This window comes from Oncorhynchus kisutch, linkage group LG2 (assembly GCF_002021735.2).
Source record: "Oncorhynchus kisutch isolate 150728-3 linkage group LG2, Okis_V2, whole genome shotgun sequence".
Lineage (NCBI taxonomy): Eukaryota > Metazoa > Chordata > Actinopteri > Salmoniformes > Salmonidae > Oncorhynchus > Oncorhynchus kisutch.
Window position 1 is genome coordinate 14,790,077 of NC_034175.2, and position 18,518 is coordinate 14,808,594.

Genomic DNA, 18,518 nt, shown 5'->3' on the forward strand with positions numbered 1-18,518 from the left:
AAAATCCAAATAACTTCACAGATCTTCATTGTAAAGGGTTTAAACACTTTCCCATGCTCAAGAACTATAAATAATTAATGAACATGCACCTGTGGAACGGTTGTTAAGACACTAACAGCTTATAGATGGTAGGCAATTAAGGTCACAGTTATGAAAACTTAGGACACTAAAGAGGCCTTTTTACTGGCTCTGAAAAACACCAAAAGAAAGATGCCCATGGTCCCTGCTCATCTGTGTGAACATGCCTTAGGCATGCTGCAAAGAGGCATGAGGACTGCAGATGTGGCCAGTTAATTGCAATGTCCGTACTGTGAGACGCCTAAGACGGCGCTACAACTGCCCGAGTTAGACCAGGAACGCACATCCCTCCATCAGTGCTCAGACTGTCCGCAATAGGCTGAGAGAGGCTGGACTGAGGGCTTTTAGGCCTGTTGTAAGACATCACCGGCAACAACGTCGCCTATGGGCACAAACCCACCGTCGCTGGACCAGACAGGACTGGCAAAAAGTGCTCTTTATTTATTTTATTTTATTTTTATTTTACCTTTATTTAACCAGGTAGGCAAGTTGAGAACAAGTTCTCATTTACAATTGCGACCTGGCCAAGATAAAGCAAAGCAGTTCGACAGATAAAACGACACAGAGTTACACATGGAGTAAAAACAAACATACAGTCAATAATGCAGTATAAACAAGTCTATATACAATGTGAGCAAATGAGGTGAGAAGGGAGGTAAAGGCAAAAAAAGGCCATGATGGCAAAGTAAATACAATATAGCAAGTAAAATACTGGAATGGTAGTTTTGCAATGGAAGAATGTGCAAAGTAGAAATAAAAAAATAATGGGGTGCAAAGGAGCAAAATAAATAAATAAATAAAAATTAAATACAGTTGGGAAAGAGGTAGTTGTTTGGGCTAAATTTTAGGTGGGCTATGTACAGGTGCAGTAATCTGTGAGCTGCTCTGACAGTTGGTGCTTAAAGCTAGTGAGGGAGATAAGTGTTTCCAGTTTCAGAGATTTTTGTAGTTCGTTCCAGTCATTGGCAGCAGAGAACTGGAAGGAGAGGCGGCCAAAGAAAGAATTGGTCTTGGGGGTGACTAGAGAGATATACCTGCTGGAGCGTGTGCTACAGGTGGGAGATGCTATGGTGACCAGCGAGCTGAGATAAGGGGGGACTTTACCTAGCAGGGTCTTGTAGATGACATGGAGCCAGTGGGTTTGGCGACGAGTATGAAGCGAGGGCCAGCCAACGAGAGCGTACAGGTCGCAATGGTGGGTAGTATATGGGGCTTTGGTGATAAAACGGATTGCACTGTGATAGACTGCATCCAATTTGTTGAGTAGGGTATTGGAGGCTATTTTGTAAATGACATCGCCAAAGTCGAGGATTGGTAGGATGGTCAGTTTTACAAGGGTATGTTTGGCAGCATGAGTGAAGGATGCTTTGTTGCGAAATAGGAAGCCAATTCTAGATTTAACTTTGGATTGGAGATGTTTGATATGGGTCTGGAAGGAGAGTTTACAGTCTAACCAGACACCTAAGTATTTGTAGTTGTCCACGTATTCTAAGTCAGAGCCGTCCAGAGTAGTGATGTTGGACAGGCGGGTAGGTGCAGGTAGCGATCGGTTGAAGAGCATGCATTTAGTTTTACTTGTATTTAAGAGCAATTGGAGGCCACGGAAGGAGAGTTGTATGGCATTGAAGCTTGCCTGGAGGGTTGTTAACACAGTGTCCAAAGAAGGGCCGGAAGTATACAGAATGGTGTCGTCTGCGTAGAGGTGGATCAGGGACTCACCAGCAGCAAGAGCGACCTCATTGATGTATACAGAGAAGAGAGTCGGTCCAAGAATTGAACCCTGTGGCACCCCCATAGAGACTGCCAGAGGTCCGGACAGCAGACCCTCCGACTTGACACACTGAACTCTATCAGAGAAGTAGTTGGTGAACCAGGCGAGGCAATCATTTGAGAAACCAAGGCTGTCGAGTCTGCCGATGAGGATATGGTGATTGACAGAGTCGAAAGCCTTGGCCAGATCAATGAATACGGCTGCACAGTAATGTTTCTTATCGATGGCGGTTAAGATATCGTTTAGGACCTTGAGCGTGGCTGAGGTGCACCCATGACCAGCTCTGAAACCAGATTGCATAGCAGAGAAGGTATGGTGAGATTCGAAATGGTCGGTAATCTGTTTGTTGACTTGGCTTTCGAAGACCTTAGAAAGGCACGGTAGGATAGATATAGGTCTGTAGCAGTTTGGGTCAAGAGTGTCCCCCCCTTTGAAGAGGGGGATGACCGCAGCTGCTTTCCAATCTTTGGGAATCTCAGACGACACGAAAGAGAGGTTGAACAGGCTAGTAATAGGGGTGGCAACAATTTCGGCAGATAATTTTAGAAAGAAAGGGTCCAGATTGTCTAGCCCGGCTGATTTGTAGGGGTCCAGATTTTGCAGCTCTTTCAGAACATCAGCTGAATGGATTTGGGAGAAGGAGAAATGGGGAAGGCTTGGGCGAGTTGCTGTTGGGGGTGCAGTGCTGTTGTCCGGGGTAGGAGTAGCCAGGTGGAAAGCATGGCCAGCCGTAGAAAAATGCTTATTGAAATTCTCAATTATGGTGGATTTATCAGTGGTGACAGTGTTTCCTATCTTCAGTGCAGTGGGCAGCTGGGAGGAGGTGTTCTTATTCTCCATGGACTTTACAGTGTCCCAGAACTTTTTTGAGTTAGTGTTGCAGGAAGCAAATTTCTGCTTGAAAAAGCTAGCCTTGGCTTTTCTAACTGCCTGTGTATAATGATTTCTAGCTTCCCTGAACAGCTGCATATCACGGGGGCTGTTCGATGCTAATGCAGAACGCCATAGGATGTTTTTGTGTTGGTTAAGGGCAGTCAGGTCTGGGGAGAACCAAGGGCTATATCTGTTCCTGGTTCTAAATTTCTTGAATGGGGCATGTTTATTTAAGATGGTTAGGAAGGCATTTTTAAAAAATATCCAGGCATCCTCTACTGACGGGATGAGATCAATATCCTTCCAGGATACCCCGGCCAGGTCGATTAGAAAGGCCTGCTCGCAGAAGTGTTTCAGGGAGCGTTTTACAGTGATGAGTGGAGGTCGTTTGACCGCTGACCCATTACGGATGCAGGCAATGAGGCAGTGATCGCTGAGATCTTGGTTGAAGACAGCAGAGGTGTATTTAGAGGGGAAGTTGGTTAGGATGATATCTATGAGGGTGCCCGTGTTTAAGGTTTTGGGGAGGTACCTGGTAGGTTCATTGATTATTTGTGTGAGATTGAGGGCATCAAGTTTAGATTGTAGGATGGCTGGGGTGTTAAGCATGTTCCAGTTTAGGTCGCCTAGCAGCACGAACTCTGAAGATAGATGGGGGGCAATCAGTTCACATATGGTGTCCAGAGCACAGCTGGGGGCAGAGGGTGGTCTATAGCAGGCGGCAACGGTGAGAGACTTGTTTTTAGAGAGGTGGATTTTTAAAAGTAGAAGTTCAAATTGTTTGGGTACAGACCTGGATAGTAGGACAGAACTCTGCAGGCTATCTTTGCAGTAGATTGCAACACCGCCCCCTTTGGCAGTTCTATCTTGTCTGAAAATGTTGTAGTTTGGAATTAAAACTTCTGAATTTTTGGTGGTCTTCCTAAGCCAGGATTCAGACACAGCTAGAACATCCGGGTTGGCAGAGTGTGCTAAAGCAGTGAATAGAACAAACTTAGGGAGGAGGCTTCTAATGTTAACATGCATGAAACCAAGGCTATTACGGTTACAGAAGTCATCAAAAGAGAGCGCCTGGGGAATAGGAGTGGAGCTAGGCACTGCAGGGCCTGGATTCACCTCTACATCGCCAGAGGAACATAGGAGGAGTAGAATAAGGGTACGGCTAAAAGCTATGAGAATTGGTCGTCTAGAACGTCTGGAACATAGAGTAAAAGGAGGTTTCTGGGGGCGATAAAATAGCATCAAGGTATAATGTACAGACAAATGTATGGCAGGATGTGAATACAGTGGAGGTAAACCTAGGTATTGAGTGATGAAGAGAGAGATATTGTCTCTAGAAACATCGTTGAAACCAGGAGATGTCATTGCATGTGTGGGTGGTGGAACTAATAGGTTGGATAAGGTATAGTGAGCAGGACTAGAGGCTCTACAGTGAAATAAGCCAATAAACACTAACCAGAACAGAAATGGACAAGACATATTGACATTAAGGATAGGCATGCTTAGTCGAGTGATCAAAAGGGTCCGGTGAGTGGAGAGGTTGGTTGGTGATTTAGACAGCTAGCCAGGGCATCGGTAGCAAGCTAGCATAGGATGGAGGTCTGTTAGCCACCCCTTACGTTCCGTCAGTAGATTAGTGGGGTTCCGTGTGGTAGAGGGGATTAATCCAAATCACACAACAACAACAAAAATAAAAACAATAGATATAGTTATAGAGGCCCAAGAAGAAAATATAATAATAATAATTAAAAAAATAATAAAAAAAAATAATAATAATAATAATAAAAAAATTGTCCGATTGTCTATTCAGATAGCAGCCGGTAAGACAGCTAACGGTTAGCAGGCCGCAGATGGGCGTTCAGGTAACGTCGCGACGGAGGAGCCGGCCGAATAACTCCTTCGGGTAGATAACGTCGGCAGTCCAGTTGTGAAGGCCCGGTGGGGCTCCGCGAAGGCAGTAAAACGGGTCCGGATAGGTGACTGCAGCCCAGGTGTGATTGATGGAACTCAGGAGTGATTGACGGAGCTTGCTAGCTCCGATGGTCACACGGATAGCAGCTAGCTAGCTGTGAGATCCGGGTATGAATGTCCAGGGACATGGAGAGAAAAATTGGTCCGGTATGTTCCGTTCCGAGCCGCGCTGCGCCGTACAGAACTGGCGATAGATTTTCGAGCTAAAGGATAGCTGATGACCACAAACCGTGGTTAGCTGAATATTAACGATTTGCCAGTAAAGGAGCTAACTAGCTTCTGAACTAGCTTCTGGGTTAGCTTCTGGCTAGTTTCAGGCTAGCTTCTTGGAGTTTCTGGCTAGCTTCTTGGAGGATTACAGATCTGAGGTAAATAATACTTTTTTATAAATATACATTGGTGAGGCGGGTTGCAGGAGAGTGTTTTGAAGATGAGTTGATGGAAAATAAAAATAAAATGTATGTGAAAAAGTTGTAAATATATATATATACAGGACACGACAAGACGAGGACAAAAGACGTCTGAACTGCTATGCCACCTTGGATGACAAGCGAGTCACGGTTTCACTGACGAGTCACGGTTTTGTCTCACCGGGGGTGATTGTCGGATTCACTTTTATCGTCGATGGAATGAGCGTTATACCGAGGCCTGTACTCTGGAGCGGGATCGATTTGGAGGTGGAGGGTCCGTCATGGTCTGGGGCGGTGTATCACAGCATCATCGGACTGAGCTTGTTGTCATTGCAGGCAATCTCAACGCTGTGCGTTACAGGGAAGACATCCTCCTCCCTCATGTGGTACCCTTCCTGCAGGCTCATCCTGACATGACCCTCCAGCATGACAATGCCACTAGCCATACTGCTCATTCTGTGCGTGATTTCCTGCAAGACAGGAATATCAGTGTTCTGTCATGGCCAGCGAAGAGCCCCGATCTCAATCCCATTGAGCATGTCTGGGACCTGTTGGATCAGAGGGTGAGGGCTAGGGCCTTTCCCCCCATAAATGCATTTATAGATTTTGACCCCCCCTTTGTTCAGGGACACATTATTACATTTCTGTTAGTCACATGTCTGTGGAACTTGTTCAGTTTATGTCTCATTTGTTGAACATTATGTTCATACAAATATTTACACATGTTAAGTTTGCTGAAAATAAATGCAGTTGACAGTGAGTTTATATGAAAATATTAATTGGCTTATGTTTTCATTTTAAAACCAACATTTAAAAACCATCATCTACTTCTTGATACATTATTATACAGATTTGACTTTAGGCTACCTGTTGGTGTTTTCCGTGTTACTGTTCTCAGAGAACTGTGTATTGTATTGTATTGTATTGTATTGTATTGTATTGTATTGTAGTAGAGCCAAATAGAGTTTTAAATGGACACTTCAGAGAATTCACTGGCCAGGTTGTTATCCTCAGAAAGCCAATGAAGTCCTTGCCATCTCAGCAATAAAATAGGGTGGGCTTTAGTCTACCCTTCTAAGTTTGTAATTTGAGAGTGGGGGCATATGCTGAATTACGAAGCTGCATGCTCTTAGCAACTGCAAACAAATGCCTTTGTGGAGCTCAAATGTCCCCTAGATGCATTTGGGTCATTCACTTTTTGCAGCATATGTCATAAATACCCAGCTGCCACCAAATAGAGAGCAAGTCTCTCTCTCCTAGTGGTGTAAATATAGGTTGCTATGAGAACACCATGGCTCCCAGAGAGCATGCTGCCATTGTTGCTCTGTGGAGTGGCTGAGGGTATTCACTGGCTGTCTGTCCTCTGCTCAATAAGGGGGAAACTCAAGTGACAACCGACAAGAATAGCATTGGTTCTAACGTGTGGAAGGGTTAAAGAGCTTCTTAAGGTAGTGTTTTCCCTATATTATTTTAGCAGAGGTGACTCTACATTGTTGCAACAGCTGCAAAAAATATGATGTAATTTAATATACAGTACCAGTCAAAAGTTTGGACACCTACTCATTCCAGGGTTTTCTTTATCTCTACTATTTTCTACATTGTAGAATTACAGTGAAGACATCAAGACTATGAATAACACATATGGAATGATGTAGTAACCAAAAAAGTGTTAAACAAATTAAAGTATATTTGAGATTCTTCAAAGTAGCCACCCTTTGCCTTGATGGAAGCTTTGCACACTCTTGGCATTATATCAACCAGCTTCACTTGGTTTTGATGGCTTCACTATTATTCTACAATGTTGAAAATAGTACAAATAAACAAAAACCCTTTGAGTAGGTGTGTCCAAACTTTTGACGTGTGTGTGTGTGTGTGTATATTAGTAAAAAAATGTTTTGTACTTTTTACCCCTTTTTCGTGGTATCCAATTGGTAGTTAGTCTTGTCCCATTAATTCCCATATAGACTCGGTAGAGGCGAAGGTCGAGAGCCATGCGTCCTCCGAAACACGACCCTGCCTAGCTGCACTGCATCTTGACACACTGCTCGCTTAACCCAGAAGCTAGCCACACCAATGTGCCTCCACAGGATTTGCTAGAGCACGGTGGGACAAGGACATCCCGGCAGGCCAAACCCTCCTCTAACCCGGACGATGCTGGGCCAGTTGTGCCCCGCCTCATCGGTCTCCCGGTCGCAGCCAGCTGCGACACAGCCTGGGATCGAACCCAGGTCTGTAGTGACTCCTCAAGCACTGTGATGCAGTGCCTTAGACCGCTGTGCCACTCAGGAGACTTTATATATATTTCTGCCGCGATTCTGCCGAGTTTTTAAATGCATGTAGATCGTCAAGATCAATTACTGGAAGTCTATGGGAACGCTAGTAGCAATCCAGTCTCTCATTGATGTGTGCTGACAGTCTCTCTTTCTCTCAGCACTTGGACACCCTCCAAATGAAGGCAGTTTTTTTCCCTCAGTCCTTAATCAATAGCTAGTCTGTTGTGGAATTAAAAGATCCCAAATGAGATGGCCAAAGATTTCTAAAACCAGATCAAGCTGCTTTAGCAGACAATAGGCACAATGGGGTGGACTACATAATTACCCAAAGAAGTAATTTATTTCCTGACATTTACTTGTTTATTCTCCTCTGTCCCTTCATATTATTATTATTAATACATTTTTAAATCAAATGTTCAATGTATATATTTTGATCAGAACTTTCATATTATTGTATGCTAAGAAAAGCACTAATGTCAGGAAATAGATTATTAAGATTTTCCTTTATCTTACACACAGTACACAAATAGCAGTATGTTCCAATAGGATCCTAGTTCATATGTAGTATAGTATGTAGTTACTAATAATATGCAGGTATTTCATATGCTAATTATGGTCAGTAAAATAAATGTCTGTTGGAGTGAAATGGGTCACTTTTGTTTTATTACTCCGTAGTATGCCTAAATTCACAATTCCTACTTTTTAGAGAATAGTGCACCCATTGTTTGGGGCTAATCCCATTGTGTTGCATAGAACGGGCCATGACAGGTGTTCCAAATGGCACACTGTCCATTTTATAGTGCACTACTTTAGATTGTCCAGGGCCTATAGAGCTCTGCTCAAAAGTGATGCACCATGTAAAGATTAGGGTGCCATTTGGGATGCAGCTAGTGTTTCCCCTACCTTCAACTTCTAAACAGTCTCCTGCTTCTAATACACTACAGTCCCAAACTCTACTAACATATTCCACTATTTTAATAAGACCCAGGGAAGGAAGGAATATTTATATTTCCAGAATGATTTTGTCAGGATAACTTATGAACCTCATACAGTACAAGCTCTTATCAGTCTTTCCTTGCAGAGTTAGCCAGTGAGTTGTATCTCCCACTGACTCACTGCTTCCTTTATTGTTGTCCAATACAACAGAGAGCATTATTGATATGAACTTGAGCCTGTGGCAGAAAGAGCACAGAGGGGTTGACTTATTCTATCTGGATAGTTGCCTAGAGGGGAGCAGAGCCTTATTTGGGCCTTGGAATGTGAACAGTCCCATGCACACAGAGACTAATCTCGTAATCAGTCTAACACAACACCAGGGTAACAAATTGCCAGGTTATAGAAGTAGTATCTATTCACTGGTTAGCTAGATACCCTACAGCTACTGCAGTTCCTGTGCTGTGGGGCTTGTTGTGATGCTTACACACTCCCACTGGGTTTAAACAGCTAGGTTAGGTTTATAGCAGTAGTAGGCCACTCCTCTCAACACCTAGCTGGTTTGTTAGTCACTGGCTACTCCCTACTGTAGTCCCCTGTGCTGTACTGTTGGGGATGTTGTTGACCATATCATAGTTACACTATGGTTACACTATCTCTGACAATCCCTACTGCAATGTAATCCTACAATAATTAGAGCTGTATGTCTTTTTGGGTAAGTCTCTAAGAGCTTTGCACATCTGGACTGTACAATATTTGCCCATTATTCTTTAAAACATTATTCAAATTGCCTGTTGAAAATGGCTGTCTAACAATCATCAAGTCTTGCTATAGATTTCCAAGCTGATTTAAGTCAAAACTGTAACCGGGGTCTCTCGGTTACATATAATGTTGTCATGGTATGTAACTCCAGTGTAGATTTGGGCTACTCCTTGCTAATGACAAGCATACCCATAACATGATGCAGCTACCACCATGCTTGAAAATATGAAGAGTGGTACTCAGTGACGTGTTGGATTTGCCCCAAGCATTACGCTTTGTATTCGGGACAAAAAGTTAATTTGCTCAAAGGGATGTTACATTCAAAAAAAAATGTTTTACACCTCTACCAAACTGTGTCCTTCTTTGCTAGGCATTGAAACACCTACCTTGTCTTTGTGATTTGTGTCTGTGCTTGAAATTCATTACTCGATTGAGGGACCTTACAGATATGAAATTAAGTTGAACCAACATGGAATAGACACTGAATTGACATTTGTGCCCTGTGGAAAGTTAGAAGTTATAAATCGTCCTCAGATTCTCATCAGATCATCCAAGAAACCTCCAAGGTAACTAGCTAGCTAGCTTGTAATCCTGAAAGTATAGCCAACCCTATTATAATTGTTAGCTAAGATACAGTAACGTTACGCTAGCTAAATTATTTTGGGGGTTAATATAGAATTGGCTGGTGATATCACTGAGCTCAAGAGATAAAATGAAACTGTCCTCGATTTACAGATGAGTTTCAAAGGAAGAGAACATAATTACATTTTCATGCATTTTGGATTACAATGTCCTTTTAAAAAGTCACTAGAAGTGACCTTCTCACAGTCGTTCAACAAAATCTTGTATGTGTTTCCATTGGATTTTGTGTTCGGTTAAAAAAATATCTTGGGTTGATTCCTTTCATAACTGGCCAATGAAGTGGAGAGAGCGGACTGAGTGGTTTTGTGAAAGGTCCATTTGTAACCCAGTCACTGATTATCACTGAGGAAGCTGCACTTACCGCCCAGCTCAGTAACGGAGTTTCCTTCTCTCTTTGGGAGACTCTCTTTGCCCGAAAAGGTTCTTTGTGTGTGTGTGTGTGTGTGTGTGTGTGTGTGTGTGTGTGTGTGTGTGTGTGTTGGCTGACTCAATGGGTCCTGGGCTGGAGACAAGGGCACACTAAGATCTGTCTTGAGCGGAGATGTGCAAGTTGTTGCCCCAATTTCAAACACACAGGTGCAGTGTCTACCTGACCCATTCATATTGGTATACTACACTGGTTTTGATCATGTAGTTCTTTTCATTTAATCGCCCTCTATGTAGTGTTTGGAACAATTGTATTTCAATGGTTCAATTGCTCTGTGGCGGTGTATGGATGCCGGACTTAGTTATTAATAATTAATTTAGGTGAGGTTAGAGTCCAAGCACAGTGGTTTGTTGAATGTTCACATGCATGCCTACTCTCCACCTTCAAAGAACAAGGTGTCTTCAAGGCTCCTAGAAGAGACCTTTTCCCTGTAGTCCTTGGGAAGGATTTATAAACATAAACACGGACTGAAATACAGAAGCCCAAGGACTGACTTGACGTGAGTGGTGCAGATTTATCTCATACTGTTTGCTCAGTAGGGAGAAAGTGTGTAGCTATTCAATATACCTATAAGGGAAAAAGCATGAATCATTGTAAACTGTATATTATAGTCAAGATAATGGTGTGTGCTGAGACAAAGCTACAATTTGTTCCTCTGACACGTGTCAAATACTGTACATAGTCAGGTATAGTGAAAGTTAGGACCACTAATGATTTACATCATCTTCTCTCAAAGTCCTGCCATCAGTGCAGTTAGCGGCATGTATTTTGGTGCAGTGTAGCGGTGCCGCCTGCACTCAAAAAAACGTTGAAAAGGTTTTTTACTGTAATTGATATATTGAAGCATGAAGCATTATACAGTAAAATGACAGACAATAGAAAAACATTGTAATGCGACAGACATGAGTTTGAATGAATTTTTTCTCAGGTTTTTGCCTGCCATATGAGTTCTGTTATACTCACAGACATCATTCAAACAGTTTTAGAAACTTCAGAGTGTTTTCTATCCAAATATACTAATAATATGCATATACACTGCTCAAAAAAATAAAGGGAACACTTAAACAACACAATGTAACTCCAAGTCAATCAAACTTCTGTGAAATCAAACTGTCCACTTAGGAAGCAACACTGATTGACAATAAATTTCACATGCTGTTGTGCAAATGGAATAGACAACAGGTGGAAATTATAGGCAATTAGCAAGACACCCCCAATAAAGGAGTGGTTCTGCAGGTGGTGACCACAGACCACTTCTCAGTTCCTATGCTTCCTGGCTGATGTTTTGGTCACTTTTGAATGCTGGCTGTGCTTTCACTCTAGTGGTAGCATGAGATGGAGTCTACAACCCACACAAGTGGCTCAGGTAGTGCAGCTCATCCAGGATGACACATCAATGCGAGCTGTGGCAAGAAGGTTTGCTGTGTCTGTCAGCGTAGTGTCCAGAGCATGGAGGCGCTACCAGGAGACAGGCCATTACATCAGGAGACGTGGAGGACGCCGTAGGAGGGCAACAACCCAGCAGCAGGACTGCTACCTCCTCCTTTGTGCAAGGAGGAGCACTGCTAGAGCCCTGCAAAATGACCTCCAGCAGGCCACAAATGTGCATGTGTCTGCTCAAACGGTCAGAAACAGACTCCATGAGGGTGGTATGAGGGCCCGACGTCCACAGGTGGGGGTTGTGCTTACAGCCCAACACCGTGTAGGACGTTTGGCATTTGCCAGAGAACACCAAGATTGGAAAATTCGCCACTGGCGCCCTGTGCTCTTCACAGATGAAAGCAGGTTCACATTGAGCACATGTGACAGACGTGACAGAGTCTGGAGACGCCGTGGAGAACGTTCTGCTGCTTGCAACATCCTCCAGCATGACCGGTTTGGCGGTGGGTCAGTCATGGTGTGGGGTGGTATTTCTTTGAGGGGCCGCACAGCCCTCCATGTGCTCGCCAGAGGTAGCCTGACTGCCATTAGGTACCGAGATGAGATCCTCAGACCCCTTGTGAGACCATATGCTTGTGCGGTTGGCCCTGTGTTCCTCCTAATGCAAGACAATGCTAGACCTCATGTGGCTGGAGTGTGTCAGCAGTTCCTGCAAGAGGAAGGCATTGATGCTATGGACTGGCCCGCCCGTTCCTCAGACCTGAATTCAATTGAGCACATCTGGGACATCATGTCTCGCTCCATCCACCCATGCCACGTTGCACCACAGACTCTCCAGGAGTTGGCGGATGCTTTAGTCCAGGTCTGGGAGGAGATCCCTCAGGAGATCATCCGCCACCTCATCAGGAGCATGCCCAGGCGTTGTAGGGAGGTCATACAGGCACATGGAGGCCACACACACTACTGAGCCTCATTTTGACTTGTTTTAAGGACATTACATCAAAGTTGGATCAGCCTGTAGTGTGGTTTTCCACTTTAATTTTGAGTGTGACTCCAAATCCAGACCTCCATGGGTTGATAAATTTGATTTCCATTGATCATTTTTGTGTGATTTTTGTTGTCAGCACAATCAACTATGTAAAGGAATCTAGGATGTGTTATTTTCGTGTTCCCTTTATTCTTTTGAGCAGTGTATTAGCATTTGGGCCTGAGTAGCAGGCAGTTTACTCTGGGCACCTTATTCATCCAAGCTACTTAATACTGCCCCCAGCCATAAGTGTTTAACCTCTGTCTGTCCCCCAGGAAGAGGATGAAGTCCCGAGCCCCTCCTCCGCCCCCGGCCCCCGAGCCCGCCCCCAGGAGAATCTTCCGTAACGCCGTGCCTGATGGGGGAGGCTCAGCGCAGGGCAGTATGGGCAGCATGGTGATGGACACCAAGGAGAACATGATGAGGACCAGCGTAGACCTCCATATCACTCTGCCTCAAGGCTACCAGACCAGCAGCACAGTGGACGGCAGGTGAGAGGCAACACACGCACACACCAACACACACACACGTCACATATGCACACGTACACATTACCCCTTCGACCCTCAATTCACAGATTCTGTTATGTATGTGGATGTGGCCCTGTTTGGTATCTGATCAGAGAGGCCTTTTCAAGGTTCCCTCAGTGGCCCAGAATCAGTATGTGAGAAGCTGACCTGCCAGAGCCTCTCTGGCCTTAATGAGGGTCTCTCGCTCTTTCTGCTGGAGTAGTGAGTGAATCAGACCAGGCCATCCAGGACTCCAGCCCTCATGCAGAAAACAAGACAAGGGCCTCTGTTAATGCTGTTAATGAGTGGCATGTGAGAGTTTCTAAAAGTATTTTTTTTTTGTGAACCAATATTGGACAGTGGTCCCAGGTCTGTCTGAAGTCTTGCCAACTGCTCTGGACAGAAAAAAAACAGATCTGGGATCAGGCTCATACAGTGGTCGTCATCTCTCTCACTTGGGGCCGTCTTTTCCATTGCCTTTTACTCCGAGTGATGCTCTTTGCCAAGTAATTTGGGTAACACTTCATTTGGATAGTCCATCTTTAGACTATCAGTAACATTTCAACTAGCTATCTTTACTAAACAAAAATATAAACACAACATGTAAAGTGTGGGTCCCATGTTTCATGAGAAGAAATAAAATTAACATTTCTAATACGAACAAAAAGCTTATTACTTTCAAATTTAATGCACAAATTTGTTTACATTACTGTTACTGAACATTTCTCCTTTGCCAAGATAATCCATCCACCTGACAGGTGTGGCATATGAAGAAGCTGATGCTGGGGACAATAAAAGGTCACTCCAGAAGGTACAGTTTTATCACCCAATACAATGTCTCAAGCTTTGAGGGAGAGTGCAATTGGCATACTGACTGCAGGAATTTCCACCAGAGCTGTTGCCAGAGAATGTTTATTTCTCTACCATAAGCCACCTCCAATATCGTTTGAGAGAATTTGACAGGACGTCCAACCGGCCTCACAACCGCAGACCACATGTAACCACGCCTGTCCAGGACCTCCACATCCGGCTTCTTCACCTGCGGGATGGTCTGTGACGAGCCACCCGGACAGCTGATGAGACTGTGGGTTTCATTTATTTAATTTAACTAGGCAAGTCAGTTAAGAACAAATTCTTATTTACAATGAAGGCCTACCCCGGCCAAACCCTAACCCGGACGACGCTGGGCCAATTGTGTGCCGCCCTATGAGACTCCCAATCATGGCCAGTTGTGATACAGCCTGGAATCATGCCAGGGTCTGTAGTGACTCCTCTATCACTGAGATGCAGAGCCTTAGACCGCTGCGCCACTCGGGAGCTCCTTTCGTTTGCACAAACAAAGAATTTCAGCACAAACTGTAAGAAAGCGCCTCGGGGAAGCTCATCTGCGTGCTCGTCATCCTCACCAGGGTCTTGACCTGACTGGTTTTCTGATCCACATCCATTTCCTTATATGAACTGTAACTCAGTAAAATATTTTTAATTCTTGCATGTTGCATTTATATTTTTGTTCAGTATAGATTCACATGTTACTGAGCACAAATCACATCTCTAGCACTGACCTTAAACCTTATCTTAACCCTAAACTTAACCCTTATTCTTAACCTTACCCTAACCTTAGCATACAGTTGCTTATCAACAGATGGTCACACTATCTGTAGAGCATTTACAGATGAAAAATCTGGACAATCCAAATGAAGTGTGTGTAACCGTCATTTGATTTATGGGAAATCAGTGTGGCTGTCTAAGTGCATGATAAAGCCCATGGGAGTTTCATCCAGGTGTCATAAATGTCTTGTAATCACCTGGTTCATGTGTGCAGGAAGCAGTCAGACAACACCCTCTCCATTATGGTGTGTAAGGGTTTTGTCACACTGTTTTCATTATGTTAGGGAATAAAGATCAATGTGTTGTGTTTCCAGTGTCTTGTCAAAGCCTCATTTGCTAGCTAGATATGTTATTCTAAGAAGAAAGTTGTAGTATAAATGAATACATTGTTATTTTCGAATGAACCGTAACTCCCCATCCTACAGCTAATTTGTACTGCATTATGATGCAGTTGTAAGACTTGTGATGAGCAACCTTTGCCCTGGTATTTGTGTTGGTTGTTCAGAGCAGCCCTTTAGCACTTTGGTCATATGAGCTGTCTTCTCCCAGCAGGCAGTAGAAAGCATCCTTGAGTTTCTCTCTGTCCTGGATTGACAGTTACCCTTTGACACCTCGTCAGTTGATGTTCTGTATTACATGACAGTTCATATGATGCTCAAAAACAGAACATTGTATCAGGATTTATTAAGACATTCTACATTCTCAAGTGAAGGATTTGGGACACTGGCCAGTCGGGCTAGTAGACTGCAATTTTTACTAGCCCAGGTTACATTCTTCTAGACAAATTTGTGACATTTGAAATCCAAAATGTCACTTGCCTGATGGGCTAGTTTGGCACATTTTCTACTAGCCCCATCTGCAAAGTACTAGCCTCAGGCTAGCTTAATTTCCATCCCTGCATACATATATTATAGGTAGATCAGATGGGTCATTTATTGTCAATTGACTAAGGCTAGATTTCCTATCTGTAATTCTTTCAACTTTCTAAAACGTCACTAAGTTCAGATCATTAAATCAGCCTTTTATGTACCAATTTGCAGGCTTATCTAATGCTGTAAGCCGAGCGGCATGAGTGCCTGCCTGTGCATCACCCAGTGTAATTACAGCTAAAGGAGGTAACCCTATCTGTCAGTCAAGTCACATCCCAAACGGCACCCTATTCCCTATATAGTGCACTACTTTTGACCAGAACCCATAGCGGTCTTGTCAAAAGTAGTGGTCCTTGGTCAAAGAAGTGTTCTAACTAGGGAATATGGTCTACTTTGTCCCGCTCCGCTCTACTCTACTCTGACGAGCCTATGACTCTACCTCCACCTGGCTTCCTGTCTGTGACTCAGCCTGGCTTCCTGTGCTGCATTTGCCTCTGCAGCAAAGCGCTCATGGACCTGTTGGTGGATCTGTGCAGCCGGTACCACCTGAACCCAGCCTATCACACCCTGGAGCTGCTGTCCAGCGAGGGCCTGTCCCTCGCCTTCAAACCCAACAGCCTGCTGGGGTCCCTGGACGTTGTTGCCATAAGCATCAGGGAGAAAGTGTTGCAGGACAAAGTGGTGCGGAAACCTCCGCCTAAAGTGCCAGAGGTGAGTACCTACTGATCCTGACCCTGATATAGAGGTGTGTGTGTGTGTGTGTTTGTTTGTTACTGAGGATATGTAGCTGCATTGTGATTGAATAAGCAATTAGCTGTGTTTTATTGTGACCTGATTCATAGTTTTCCTCTGTTTAGTCTTCCATGAATGCACATGCATGTAGCACTTCATGAAGTTATTGGAAACGAGTTTGTTCTGGTCTGGGCCTTTTGCTGTTGTTGTAGTGTACGGGTGGGTATCGTTGACTGTTTTTGGGATACAATGAATAAGATGTTTTCAGCATTCATTGAACCTAACCTTTGACACCTGGGAAAGGTGATGTATGAATCTCTATGTAACCATTGCGATCGCCCTTCTTTACCTTTTGACACTAAATCGTTGCAGCAGGAAAGGCCTCAAAACCCCGAAAGGGCTCATGCTAAGGTAGGCAGCAGGTGTTATAGAGCCGGTCTCTAAATCATTGGGAGTATTACCGGCTCTCGGTGGCTGATTGAGTGTCTTCTCGCTCTGTCTCTAGTGTCTCCTACCTACCTACTTACCTAGCATGTGAATTTTTCATGAGAGCCTTACCTTTAGTTACCATGCATTATTTCTACTCTACTCTCAGGCCTCACTGGCCCTGGTGGCCCTGCTCCCCCTATCTCCCTTTGACCTCCCTTTGGCTGATGGCCATAGTCTGACACTTTCACTCTGAGTCATCAAAACTGTGGGTAACACTTTACATAAAACCAACCGGTATAATGCATTATGATGTGCTTGTAATGCATTTTATGACTTGTAATAAGCATGTACAGTATAACCCCCCCCTTTGAAACTGAGTGGTGTAAATTTAAGTAAGCATACATAATAATCTATTGATTTCGATGTATGGATTTTTATGTATTCCACTAACATTTGATAAATTGTTGCCTAAAAATATGCTTTGATTCTTTTTATAAGTTGCCTCAGTAAAGTATTAGCAAAGAGCCACACACAAAAACAGTTGTGCTTGTGATTGTTACACACTCTTGACTGGTAAGTGGTTGACATGATGTTTTCAGAAGGAGAGTCTTGAAGTCTGTACATTGTGTACTGGTGTGTGACTGTCATGGCCTCCGTGATAACAGTATCTTTGTGGTATGTCCCAAATGGCACCCTACTTCCTATATAGTGCACTACTTATAGTGCACTACCAGATCCCTATGGGACCTTGTTAAAAGTAGTGCACTATATAGGGAATTGTGTGCCATTTGGGATGCAAGCTGTGTTCTTCATAACAACCACCTCAACCCTCTTAGTGCTTCTTGCACTGTTGTTATGATCCCTCTCTATGGGTACACCAAACACCCTGGGACTGACCAGTCATTAGCTGCCCACACACAGGCCCTCTCTGTCAGGCCTCGACTTGGCTCCCAGCCTCAGTTACCTCAAAGTGCTAGTCTTGAATGACCCCCAGTCCCACCCCCCTCCCCTAGGTCTGTCAACAAATGTCTACATTCTAAGGGAAAAGCTGAAAGTAAAGCATAACCTCTTTTAAGTGAGGTGGAGTGAAGTTTTTAGTTAATCATGGTTTATCCCACGAGTCTGACACCCACCTTTTGTCTCTCTCTCTCTCTCAATATTTTCCATGCTAGTTTTTCCCATTGGATGTGTACTGCTAAGACCTTTTACTTTCAAGTCCCATTTAATTACTGGACTTAGACCTGGGTTCAAAATGTATATTTTTGAGCGTTTGATTGAGCCTGCCTGAAGTGCCAGATCGGCATGATTGCAGACAAGCTCAAGGTCAAACGAATACTATTTGAATCTAGGAGGTTCTCTAATGCTCTCTAATACTGTATCCATCCATTGGCACTAAAGTCACTCTGTCTTCCCTGTAAAGAAAACGGTGCGTCTGGTGGTGAACTACCACAGGAGCCAGAAGGCGGTGGTGAGGGTGAGTCCCCTGGTGCCCCTGGAGAGCCTGGTCCCAGCCATCTGTGAGAAGTGTGAGTTTGACCCGTCCCATGTTCTGCTACTGAAGGACAATGTCAGCAACCATGAGCTGGAGCTGGACAAGTGTCTGAGTGAGCTAGGCATCAGAGAGCTGTACGTACTGGACCAGACTCTTGGTAAATAAACCACCTTATACCCACATCTCCCTCTACCTCTTCCTGTAGAATGGTGACACATTTCTTGCCAACTCCTATGGTCATCCTATGGTCATTGGTACGACAATGATTATAGGAGTTGACAAGACAGCACAAACAGATCAAGGACCAGGCTACTCCACATCCTCACATGATA

General features: G+C 44.0%; 1 protein-coding gene across 8 annotated transcripts in view; it reads left to right on the top strand.

The window, feature by feature from the left end:
- Positions 1-18,518, top strand: part of LOC109901897 (protein cordon-bleu) — a 73,993-nt gene that overhangs the window by 17,188 nt on the left and 38,287 nt on the right. For 7 of the 8 annotated variants that reach the window (XM_031788371.1, XM_031788394.1, XM_031788390.1 and 4 more), the window contains exons 2-4: positions 12,823-13,038; positions 16,034-16,244; positions 18,115-18,343. In XM_031788371.1, the coding sequence (XP_031644231.1) occupies positions 12,823-13,038; positions 16,034-16,244; positions 18,115-18,343 (656 nt within the window). Of the gene's footprint in view, positions 1-10,513; positions 10,640-12,822; positions 13,039-16,033; positions 16,245-18,114; positions 18,344-18,518 lie in introns of those variants that run through there. The other variant, XM_031788386.1, reaches the window with a different exon arrangement.